General features: G+C 38.2%; 1 protein-coding gene across 3 annotated transcripts in view; it reads left to right on the forward strand.

Moving 5' to 3' along the window:
• The window catches only part of grid2 (glutamate receptor, ionotropic, delta 2), a 423,234-nt gene that overhangs the window by 290,616 nt on the left and 119,100 nt on the right, over positions 1-13,518 (forward strand). For all 3 annotated transcript variants that reach the window (XM_069523619.1, XM_069523620.1, XM_069523618.1), the window contains exons 7-8: positions 1,105-1,266; positions 4,883-5,002. In XM_069523619.1, coding sequence (XP_069379720.1) covers positions 1,105-1,266; positions 4,883-5,002 — 282 coding nt within the window. The remainder of the gene's footprint in view (positions 1-1,104; positions 1,267-4,882; positions 5,003-13,518) is intronic.

Below are 13,518 nucleotides of genomic sequence, written 5' to 3' on the forward strand. Positions count from 1 at the left end.
TCAGTTTTGAGCTCAGTTGGAATTGAATTAATGTGAAAGTGAAAGTAATTATGTGGTGTGAAATACTACAGGTTTTCCAATTGCACTGTGCACATGGATTTATTTACTCACTCTTCCATAGTGAAGATATATTTATTTTTTGTAAATGCATCGATTTTTCTGATACTATTTTCTTAGAGACTCAGAATTTAACTATATACTTTTGTATTTTAATGAAGCAGCCATCTTACTTATCATCTCCTTTTTATGTTTAAGGGTGTTGAATACATTTTGAATAAATTTGTTTTTTGAGTTGGGATGAATTCAATATAACAGTTTGTTTTCGTAGATAAAAAAAACCCTGTCATTTTATTGTTATTATCATTATTGTAACTATTATTTATCCACTTAATTCAGGGATACATCATCTCTGTCTCCCCATGTGTGCGTGTGTCTTCTTTTTGATATATGAGGTGCACTGTTACTGAGCTAATGGCTTGTGATTCCATATTATTGTGTCTGTATGTGTGTTAATGTGAGTGGGTATACATCATCTGCGTGTGCGTTCATGTGTGTGCATTGAATCATGCCTGTTGTAGTCTGTTTATTATATTCTCATTAACATGGAGAGCAGAGGCCCGGTGCATCACACAGCAATCTATCAAAGACTAAATGAACTCCTCTACCTCTCTGACTCCTTCTGTGTTGCCAAGATCCTGCAATACGTTTTAATCCATGTCATCCTCAGAGTTTTTCTTTTGTGTATGTGTGTGCAAAGGTTTCATATGAAAATGTGTCCACTGTGAGCCACAGGGGAGCCGGAGGTACTAATTTAATGCGCTACAGGTGCAAAACATGTTGGTTTAAAGAGATTCAATCCCAAAGAGAAAGAGAGAAGCTGCAAATATTGTTGGTTTTCTTTTCTTCTTTCCTTCCCTTGGTGCATAATAAATCAACGAGTTAATGCAAGTCAGTCCATCTTCCTCAGCACCATTACCGGAGAAGGACCTAAACTAACTTCCAAAGAATACATTTTAACTCTTGAAAGACCTGCTAATTTGTGTACTTATTGTGTTATTGCTATAATGGTTCCCCCTTTTTCTTTCTGTCTTTTCTTTTCTGTAGATCACCAACCGCTACATCTATGACACCGTGCTGCTGCTGGCCAACACTTTTCACAGAAAGCTGGAGGATAGGAAGTGGCACAGCATGGCCAGTCTGAGCTGCATCAGGAAGAACTCCAAACCTTGGCAGGGAGGCAAGAGCATGCTGGATACTGTTAAAAAGGTATGAAAGTGAGGCAAGAGGAGCGCATACCCTATCCTGCAGGTCTGGAGGGGAGGTCTTCAACTAAGAATGCTTTCAAGCATACTTGAACACTCTCGCAAATATGCTGCCTTCAAATGGGTTCATGTTCAGGATAGTATCCACATGAACTCCCATCCTTTAAAATCCTCTGCATTTCTTACTATGTTACGTGCCTGCTAGCTTTCTAAATAGTTAGCGTCTAACACTGACTGTCAGCGTCACGTACATTCTGTGGTGGCCCAACAGTAGTGTTCTCATATCTTACCACTTAACTGTCAACTACCATGTACTTCTCACATATTAACTACAAGCTCACAGATTTTATCTTTAATACATCAAGTATATAAATAAGGCACAGCTTCACAATAACAGGCATACATGTTAAAAAATATGGTAGTTAGGATAATTTAGAAATACAAGCATGAGGTTGTTTTTCTAGTCCCTGTTATGTAAGTATTTGCAATGTCATCCCTAATTAAGTAAAGATTTGTGTGGACAGTTAATAAACAACCACATTTTTCTTGGGTTGCACAACCATAGCGAAAATATATGAAACACTTGAGAGTGGAAAACAGCGGTGTACACGTTTTGAAATATAAGTAAAAAGAAACAGCATGAAATATACAATCTGATTTGTACTATATAATCACCAGTCAATCCCTCCCAGTTTCTGGAGTAATATTTGAAATGTGGTTGATATCTTTGTGACCCAAAGTAACCTATATCTAATCTCAGTTTGTGGACCGTGCCATCTGTTTCATCATTCTCCTGCAGCGCTCTACTGCTGTGCGATGTTGTAGCCGCGTCCTTGCCAGTTTAAAAATAGCTCATAAATACTTTGTTTTTAAAAAAAGAAAAGAGTTATTCTAAAAGAGTTATTTGACTAAATCTACCAAAACGGTTTTGTGTGCTTGGAGCTCAGGTTTTATTTACCACAGTTGAAAGCAACAGCATATGTCCATCCCCAGTCCCAACAACAACATATGAGCACAATATTCAATTTCTTGTGTTTCTTTTAACATTGGGAAAAATGCATTATTTTGCAGCTCTTTTAGAGAGCATGTATTTGCATTTCAATAAAATGTTCTCATGATATGAAGTTTTTGAGACCAGGGACTATTGTTGTTTTGGCTGAGACTCTGCAGTTGAAACAGCCAGATGCAATCACTGCTATATTCATTTACACATTGGCATCTCTTGCTATAACACAAATCCTCTCCAGGGATGAAGAGGAACGTCAATATCCCACGGAAATGTGATTTTGTTATTTCAAGAGATAGTTTCTATGTTCCGATATGTGCTCAGTAACTTTATGACCTTAGTGCTAATGGTTTCAAATGATTGCATACCTTTCAAGGAACACGTGCATCAATTCGCAAGTTCCCCTCAGTTCCTGCACAGTTGGCTTGTGGGAGATAATGGTTTTCATCCTGCGGCTGGGATTTGCTGAATCTCTGAATCTCACCTTTAGTTTAGGGGGTTTGGCAACACTTTGATCACTGTTTAAACCAATTGGATCAATGCCCTCTGTTTTGATATCAATAAAGAAAAAAAAAAACTACTCCAGGGATGGCAATTTGACTGAATGATGAAGCCAAGTGAAATGTTAATTTAGGATTAGCTTCAGACAATAATAAATACAGCGCAATAGCTTTCTTATCTATCCACGCAATTCACCTTGAGATCTGTCTGGGGTCTGGAGCTTTCATCAGTCGGCCCAGGCTGTTTAACCAACCCTGATGTCTCGACAGAGCTGCGTTAAAGAGCCCAAAGTAGTAATAGAGTTCAGTTGAACACTCTGGCATCAGTTACATTTTGCAGCGTATGAGCCTTGTGCTTTGCTGTGTCTCTGTGTGTTTAATCTGTGTTTCGGTATCTGGTGCCATTATAGACAGTAATTTGAAGCTGTTGATGAGGAGCTCTACTGTCGAACTCAAACAGGTTCATATAGTGGGTAATGAAATGCACCAGGAGAAACTGCAGTTGGATATTTTAAAGTTGAACTGTATGCTGGGTTTGGTCTGTTGGCTGAAAAATCCACTTCTTTAGTCTCAGTGATTCAACAGTGTTAGGATTTATTTTTAAAATTATATTGATTGTTTTATAGACACAGTAATTCCTGTGATGCAGTACGAGACCCTCAGCCAGGAGCCGCGGGGCTGTTTCAAAGTCTCAGCTCTACTCTTGAGGATTATTACAGCTGTAATTTTAAGATACAGGCTCTTTCACCTTTATTTTATTTGTAAGGAGCTTTCAAATGCCAAAAAATACCTTTAAGTCTTGTTTTATTTATCTTTATTCATTCTTCTACCTTTAACTCATTCTTTCAGGCTTAATGACATTTACACCAGGTTCCATTAAAATAAAGATAATTGTTGTTGCCAATACTGAGCTGTCTACATTAATTAACTGAATAATTATAAAAGGCAATGAACGGTATCCAAACAGGTTTCAACCTTGCCCGGTTTTCAAGGAAGCAAATAAATGTGAATCATGCCTATAAATGAGCTATAGTGTGTGTGTGTATGGTCATCCTAGGGGAATAAAACTATTAAATATGGTAATAATATACTTTCGGTGTCAAATTAGATTAATTAGCCAAATAGTCAATTAACAGCATTTATGAGCCATATCATATATTTGCCCTCATTGAGCAGTTTATTGGTACACCTAGTTAAAACTAATGTTGCCTAATATAACCGTCCTGCAGTAAATATTTCTGTCATGACAGTTCAAGTGTGTTCTGGTTTTATGAACACTATCTTAAAAATGTTGTCATTTTTGGCATATTCTAGATAAAATGTTCTAACTGCTTATTTAATGATTATACTGCTTGTAAAATAAGAAATGTTTACTAAAAAATATAAGTACTGTATATGTCCAATGGCAGTTCTTCTGCTCTTGTAATAATTTTGTTAATTAAAGTAACTTAACCAATGATAACAAAATAGCTTAAAAAGCATGAAAACGCTTAACCTTTTCTTCACATTATTTATAATGTTGTGTGGAAATGAATGTGTCATGATGCTAAATGATATGGTGAAATGGTATACTAGTAATCATATAGATTGATGGTGCATGTGCAAGTGTCTATTTGATTAGGCATAGGATCATAACCCAAATCACTTCACATAAATAGCACACACACACACACACACACACACACACACACAAACATGGTATGAATCATATTAAGGAGAATAACACCTTTCTGCTTCCCTGAAGCAGCTGCAGTGTCACACTACTGGGAGGAAGGGCAAAGGTTGGGGACTAGCACTGTGTGTGCATGTGTGTGCGAGTATGTGTTTGTGTGTTTGTACTGATTAAAACTACCTTGATACTCAGGTCAATATATTGTCCTAGTAAAAACTGTCTGCAATGTTTTATGTCTTGGACACAGACAAAATACAACCACGCAAGTATATCTGATCTTAACAAGAACAGACATGATTTTGTTCACATTTTGCAGCTTGATGAGGTAACTAAAGCCATGATTATGGGATGCGGATCACAGCAATAGATTTGTATCTTCTATTCAGTGATACATTTTACCAAACAACAATAACAGCAAAAAAAAATCATCTTGTACTTGCAGTTTGGAGTGAGCGGCCTCACAAGTTTCTTGGAGTTCACTGACAACGGCACGAACCCCAACATCTTCTTTGAAATCCTGGGGACGAATTATGGAGAAGACAGGGGAAGAGGAGTCAGTAGGGTAAGTACTTAAAACAGAACCCCTGTGTGGTGTTCTACTGTGGGCGAGGGGGAATCATTTCTGCTCTAACACATAGAGTGGATTTACATAATTTCTACATTTACCAGAGAACTTCAGTGCACCTCTCTACTTTATTTGCATCTCATTCTTATGCAGGTATTTCTTTCCTTGTGGCTGTAACTACTGTATAGACCAGTATAGAACAGCTCTGCTACCTTGCCGGTTTTTTATTTCTGAAAGTGACATAACAACTGCACAGAAGCAGCTCAAGCATCATTGTTTGGTTGTTCCTTTTATGTGCACCAGTAGGATGCAGAATCATCTCACCCGTTACATTGAACTTGATGATAATGAGATTGATTAGAAGCATTTTCAAGCAGTATTTGTTGATCACAATATGCAGAGGTGGACAGCCATTTTGAGAGTATTGGACGTTTTCCCTGGTGGCTGTTCAGCCTTGGTCAAATCAACCAGAAATAATATAACAATCAGGAATCATGAGATGATGGATATATCGTCTGACCATTAGCCTTGGATAATAGTAATCCTTTTTAGTTGTGAGCTCATTATCCACAAAGTAAAAAGCCGTAACAAAGACGCCGTATGAGCCATGTGATTTTTCTTACCATTATTTAGAGAGAGACAGACAGAGACCACCAGCAGCTATACCGCCCTTCACCTAATGTTCTTTGACGTCATTGATAACATGTAATTATGGCCTACATTGTGTTTCTGCTATGACTCTTTACCTACTGTATATATATAATGTTCCAGTGAAAAAATGCTGGATTGATGGTGTAATGTTGCTTGTTCAGTTTCTTTGTAGTTCATAAACCGACATATGAGCTAAACTAAAATTTAAGAATTAAAGAATAAGATTTGTGTTTCCCTACAAAATTATCACTCTGATAGAGAGAGAGTGCACATAGTTTCATTGTGTGTGTGTATGTGGGTAAATAACTAACTGTACTGTGAAGCACTTTGAGTGGTCATCAAGACCAGAAAAGTGCCATAGAAATATAGACCCTTTACCATAAAGCTATAAATCTATCATTTTGATAAAGGAAATCATAGATAGCTTTTACCTCAACATTTGAATGTTGTTTTGTTAAACAGTCCTGATGCATTGGAATCAAGAAAAGACCTTAGTTGCACTGACTCCTCAGTTTTAGTGAATTGTGCAAACAAGCAGAATAGAGTTTACATATTAGACCGAGGTTTGCAGAACATAAATCCCTCATGAAATTCAGTTGGACAGAGATTCATCTGTGTGCACAGGTGTGGCATGTTCATGCATAAAAAAAAAACCCACACACACATGCACAAACACACGGTGTCTATCCTCCACATCAGAGGGAACTCTTTGCAGATAACAGTTGAGATAGGGAGCTGTGATTATGTATAATGCGGTGAGACAACAACATAACGCAGCATGCCATCACAGACAAAATTAATCTTTAAAGCACAGCATAATTACATTAAGGCACAATTCCCTAATCACAGAGCATAATTACTTCTGAGGGAATTAAGGCACTTGTTATACAATATTCCTGCCACCGTCTCCCCGAACACTCTGAGCATTTGTTGGCCTGTCTTTAGGATTCAATTAAATTCATACATGGCATCAAATGACTAAAGAGAGGCTTATATTCCTCTCAGACTGCCAGCATATTAACTTTCTTTTTGTAGCCTTTGCAAATTATGTGGAGCCCTCGAAAAATGGTGTTCACGTGCACCTAACCTAACCTGCAATAAAAGCATGGCAGATATACAGCATGTCAAGCTGGAGAAAAGGTTAATATTAAATAAGGTTAATATAGAATAATCAGGCTCTGAGCAGCATACAGTCAAGGGGAAAAGCCACAGGAATCCACCCGTTTGACCCAGAGTGTGTTTGAATTTGCTCCGAGTAAATTGCTAAAGCAAAATTAAAACCCAGGAATAGGAGGAGAAAAAAAAATGGCAACCATCTAAGCATCCTGTCCTGTACAGTGTAAATTCAAACCTTTTCCTTTTCATTGCAATGGACAGGGATTACCTATATGTAAAATGATTTCCTCAGTTCTCATCCACAGCACAAGCCTTCAAAGACAGGTTTAAAGGTGCAAAAAGACCCTGATATGAATTGATGATTATGAAAGGTAACCCTGTCTCTATCACCCCAGGCTAATGTCTTCCCTTATGTAATGACGGCTTTAGTGACAATACTTAATTCTCAAGTTAATATCAGTGCAGGAATCGCCACTGCAGGGACGATGGCTCTATTATAATGCATCCAAATGATTCTGGTGCTTCTTCTTTACATTAAACACATTATTTTCCAAGCAATCTGGTATGATGAAGAAAGAGTTGAGCAGAAATCTGTGAATTCTGTATATTTTTCAGAAAATGTAATTTACCTTGGTGTCATGCTCTGTTCAGAGCAGCTTTTCATCTGAGAGCAAAAATCGCAGCAGCACCAGTGTAAACTGAGCCAATAAAGAATATTGTTCTTGAGGCTTACCTGGACACATCTACCAACATGCTAAACAGATAGTAAATTGTTTATTCCGGCTTGCCGTGTTATAAAAACAGTAATAAGATTAACTACGAATCAGCTTGCAATCACAATTAGCAACATTAAGCAATCAGCAGCAGCAATAACTTTAATTTAATAACGAGGCTGAAAAGAGTTGGGTGGGGGTGAAACATTTCATCTTGCGATGCAGTGGATTTATAAGAACGCAGCCACTGTGTAAAGGAAGCTCTCAGAATATTACAAGTACCTCAGTTTGACATTTTAGAAATGTTAATAATGTTGAGAGCAGTTTTATTTCAATTAAATCTCAAGAAAGTGTCCCTTGATTTAAGCTGCATTACATTTACATTACATTTCAATTAGCTGATGCTTTTATCCAAAGCGACTTACAATAAGTGCATTGAACCATGAGGGTACAAACCCAGAACAGCAAGAATCAAGTAAGTGCAGTTTGCTTCAAAAAAGCAGGGACATGTAAGTGCCATATAAGTGCAACTAAACTGAGTTTTATTTTTTTTACTACTGAGCTGCAGTATGTTGTATGGTTGATAGAAAGATAATTGGAAGTTTTCACAATAAAAAACAAAAAAAGACATTGAATCTGTGGTGAAAGATTATTTTTACTGTCTATGTTGCTGTGGACCGCACACAGAGAAAATAGGTGAGTGTTTGACTCTCGGAGACACGCGGGTCATGTGGGCATCGTAGTTCCAACCTAACCTGATAACATGGAGACCAAAATGAAAAGCAAGACGTTTCGAGATGCACACACACAGCTAATGCACCCAGCATGGCCCGGGTGTAAGGAAGTGAAGATTGGGAAAGATGGATGTGAGGCCCCCAGCTACAGAGTGGACAAGTCCAAAGCTAAGCACAGAGAGCAGACTGGTCTATGTATTCCTAATCGTAGATGATTTACACAGGGATGTCTCTACTGTAACAGGAGGTAGATTATGGAACACTCACTGTAGGTTTTACAGCCTATAGAATGTAGTTTAGTTATTTGTATATTTTGAGCATTGGCATTAGCCATCTACCTTCCCAGCTGTCCCTTCTGCCTGTATGTTAGTCAGTATTTGAAATTCCCTTTGGTCACATGATACAGTAGAAAGCTTATCTACTAAATATTTGATCCTTAGCATTTGCAAACCTTTCTCATTTGTTCCATTATTTAACCTTTACTCTGTGGTAAATTAGTGGCCTCATGTTTACAGACACTGAGGTTTCACCTGACACTGACCTTTCCACGAAGAGATGCGCAACTCTTCACACAAATTAAATTAACATTGGTTGTTTTGCTGAATAAATTATAGATCATCTCTCTCTCTCTCTCTGTATATGTCTCTCATCCCTACGCTATGTGCATTAACTTTCATAACATATGAAGTCAAATGTATTTCCCTTGTACCCGACTACTTTCACGATGCAGATGTGTGGTATAAGAATTACGGATAATGGGTGCATTCCCATGAATTTTATATTGTAGAGCCATTCAGTGTCTGCATTATAGATTTCTGAATTATGGACAACAGGCTCCAAAGAGCCCAACCACTGTGATACTGACACATAAAGTATGTGTGTGTGTCTCACACCATTTACAGCATATACCATTTACAGTAAATGCATATGCCATATGTAATCTTGTGAACATGACCATATTGTCCTTATATATGATATAAGACACCATGAAAGGATTCCGACAGTGGGGGTACATCAAATGCCTCGAGAACACATCCTCAACAATCACATAATTATAACATACCTCTATTCCCCTCATTTCACCATAGCTTTACAAGGGGTTATTGGTGTTTTGCATGCTATTTCAGCTAAGGCAGCTAACTCAGAGATGGTGATCGCACCAAACATAAAATACATTACCTTTTAGATAAATTGATTTGTGTGGGCAACCCTTTACTGGTTTGCTGATCCTCAGCAGCATTGGCTTCCAGTTCGAACACTCCCATGTCACCACTGACATCGTGTAGAGAACAGAAAACAAGCAGAGGTTTGTGTGTTTGATGTGCCGGAGCTGCAGCAGAGTGGCTGAGTGGTGGGTGGAGGTAGAGGTGGCAGTAATTTGTATGTTCAAAGATCCACAAATACAAATTGATGCAAAGATGTGGAGTTACATCCAAACCGTTCTTAGGCCACTTTTTCCTGGGAAAAACTTGTGCAAATGTAATTTTGAGGAGCAGAGATGATTATTATGGGTTCAATCAATGCCAAATCCAACTCTACAGTCTGTTGAGAATACCACTTAACCTGAGATTTCTGTTCCCTCCTCCATGAGTCTTCTCTCTAATCCCTGCTGCCAGTCTCATTAATGAAAGGCACACGGTCCAGCTTTCTTTTTTCTGTTGTTTTCCTGTCTTACTTTAATTAAGTTATCATTCAGAGGACCTCACTCTTTCTCCCCAACTCCCTTTCCTCTTCATCTTTCTCTTTTTCCCTCCCTCTATCCTACCACCCCCTTCTCCCCGATCGGCCGTCGCCTTTTTCAATCCTCCGCACCTTGTCATGCCATTTATCCCCATCATACTTAACACATATGCATACAGTTGTCTAGCGATAATGATAATAGCAGACACCTGAGATCAGTCATAATTATTACTGCTGCACTGTGGTAGAATTGGCTTTCTGCTCCATTACCTTCTTACACGGGAGCCTATCTCTCTCTCTCTCTACACATCTACAGGCATGCCAGGCTCCACTGCTCTCTTATATAGAGGCGACAAACCTGCCATGTGTAATTGCTTCGTTAGCTATCTGCAACATCTTTAATGACTACAGAGAGGAAAAGCGGCATCAGATTTATACTTTAGAGCCGGCACAATAAAGAAATCGATGTGGCTAAGCAGGAAATAAAAGGAGCTTGAGGTGGGGGAAGGGGAAAGCAATGAATGAAAGGTGATAGAGTGACTCGTCGGAGAGGGGGAACATGCGAAGAGGAGAAAGGTAAAATGAAACGGGAAGAAGAGCTTGAGAAAGAAAGAGATAGAATGGAGATAAATGACCTGGTCCTTATATATCCCATGCAACAGATAGAAACGACAGCACAGGCCCTAATAAAGTCACATCATTACACCCTTGCACATGCTGGTGCTCGCTCTTCTCTCTCACATAAGCACATATTCTCCATCCTTTGGTGGAGAGACAGAAATATTCCCCTCTTTGCAAGAATCAATGGCCTGCAAACTGCAGTGTTCTAAAATTGAGGTCACCTTCAATTATCATCTCCAGTCTCGTCTGACATACGTGGTAAATTATGTTAAGTGACTTCACAGAGTCACAGGACCTTGGAAGCCCCCTCGCAGCCCTGTCATCATGCAAGAAACATCTCCTTCCATTACATCTTCTGAGCAATTGAAAGACTTTTTAAAAGACTTTTTTTTTTCCAACATGACGGCTTAATGTGTCCACCAGCTCAAGCACATTTAATAGCTGCAGTTCAATTGGAAACTCATGCAAGCTCTTGTACACACACACACACTCTCACGCAGACATTTGCATAAATCTTCTGCCATGTTTGGGAATGCTTTGGGCTTTGCATGCCAATTAATGTCTTTCTACTTAACTGTCATTGTAGCACAGGAAAACACTGGGTTTCCCGTAATCCTAACCAAACAAACACACATGCAGGCAGACATATTAAAAAACAGAGTTTATTTCTTTCATTTTGCTAAGCCATAGTGACACACAATTACATTATGTCCCTTTGCATTAAATACAACATGAAAAACACAGACACATTCAGTTTATTAAGCCGGTTGGTAAAATTGGTAGTTTTTCTCCTCATGGAAAAAATGCTTTGCGAGTTATAACCCCAGAAGGAGATAAATCTTTTATGGAACTTGTTTTTAAATTTACAGAACGTTTTTAAAAATATATATTTTCATTCTCATGGTTTGCATCACATAATGATAAAGAGCCTTTCATTGATATCAAAGCTGTATACCTCTTTCTCTGGCACAACACAATACCTGTTTTTTAAACCCTTAACCTGTTATTGGCTCACAGACTAATATCCTGTTACTTCCATCTGCTAACAGTGTAAAAGAACTGCAGGACTCAGCAGGTATCAACTGTTGAAAACAGCCATGTCTGAAATATGTGCAATGGCTTGTGCTAGACTGGAAGCCCAAACTAATGTTGAAAGTGAACTCAACTCAACAGCAACCACATCTCCTAGTAATAACACACTACGGTTGCAGTTTTTTCAGAGGCAACATATTTTTCTGAGGAAATAAACTAAATGTTTAGTTAACTTCCTAAATATGTGCATTAAAAGTGCATCCACATTAGCTCGTGGTGTTTATTAGAAAAGAAAACAATCCAGATACAATTAAATTTCATATAAAATTTATTATTTATTGCTGTTTGGTTCTATAGAAACAATTTTATGGGAGAGAGTTGTCTTCAGCTGAAAAGCACAGGTAACCATGGTGCTCTTTCCCTTGGTCTGGTCGTCACATTCATTTACCTAGAATTTAATGACTGTTTAGAAAGATTTGTTTAGATATTTCCAACACACATCACCAGCCATGTTGGTAGCCATGACAAAAATCTGTTCTGATACATCGGAGTCCTGGCAACAAATTATACACAATGTAGGTGGATTGGAGAAAATGTTTTTTACCAGGTGCAGTATACAAAAATAGCTGTTTACAATGAAAGTGTTCACACTGAATACCAAGTTTTGCTCAGAGCTAAAATAAAGATAGATAGATAGATAGACATACTTTATTCATCCCCGAGGGGAAATTCTTGATGTCTATCTAAATACTAAATAAGACCTAAAGGGCAGACTAAGATTTCTGATAATATCAATTATGCTGCAGTTGCTAACAAATGAGCACGATAAGGTGTTAAATGATTTCAGATTTTTCACAAAGAGCATCCAGATAGTGTACAACATCTTCTCACACGTTCTCTGATTATGGAACAAAAGAGAGAGGATGCGGCACTAAAATCCACATTTACAAGTGTTTTTTTAAGGGCCATTAGATGAGGAACTGGAACTGATTGTGACAATTATGTGAAGAAATAATGCCAAAGGGTGAGAGAGAGGGTGATAAGAAAAGAGAAGGAGCTTAGAAAGGAGTTGCCAAATGAGTCACGTCGAAGAAAAAAAAAAAGAAGAGAGTGGCCATTATGTGAGTCAGAAAAATTTAATGGATAGTAAGATATAGAGGGAAGAGCATTGGAAACATACAAAGAGTAAAGGGTGGAGAGATAGTGGCAGAAAAATACCTCCAATTTTCCATCCCATTAGGTAGGTTTGCATGTATCTTGATTTAGCGTGTATCCCCCAACTGCAGGCCAGATTGTGGATATAGGATTGAGGAGGCAGGACATGGAAGAATTGGAGATACAGTAGAAGATGCATGGATAAAGGGAAGAACTGGGGGAAAAACTGGCAAACCTGAGGAGCAGAGAAGGAGAGAGGAGAGGACATCATTGATTTGTCCTGCTTCACAGATTCCTTCCACTGATAGGTGTGTGTCTGTGTGTTTGTGTATGTGTGTGTGTGTAGACATGAGACAGAAATGCAAGATGCTGAGACTCCACTTCATAAGGAATAATTGTTAGAATTTTGGATTAATTTTGACTTGACATTTTCTATTGTATTCTATATACGATGACGATATGATGCATTTATTGTGATTATTATTGTGTCTGTCCTGATGCTATCATCTGGTGATAGACGACAGAAACTGCATTCTAAAAAGAAAAATACATCAATTTGCTACCTCTGTACATCCATCCGTGTTTATTAAATCATTTATCCAACTCCAGCATGCAAAGTAATTATTCTAGAGATGAAGTATTGAGATATTTTTCAGCATGCCAGATTTCAAGTCTTGACCCTTAAACTTTAATTTTGTTCTCTGCCATCTTGTGAGTTATGTGAGCCATAAAAATCAATATTCAGGGCAGAGTCTAGGTGGAGTAGTGGTTGGGCAAATGAGAGCCAAAAAGCCAGTAATTAACTTTTGGG

The sequence above is a fragment of the Paralichthys olivaceus genome, chromosome 4 (genome assembly GCF_024713975.1).
Source record: "Paralichthys olivaceus isolate ysfri-2021 chromosome 4, ASM2471397v2, whole genome shotgun sequence".
NCBI classification, from domain to species: Eukaryota; Metazoa; Chordata; class Actinopteri; order Pleuronectiformes; family Paralichthyidae; genus Paralichthys; species Paralichthys olivaceus.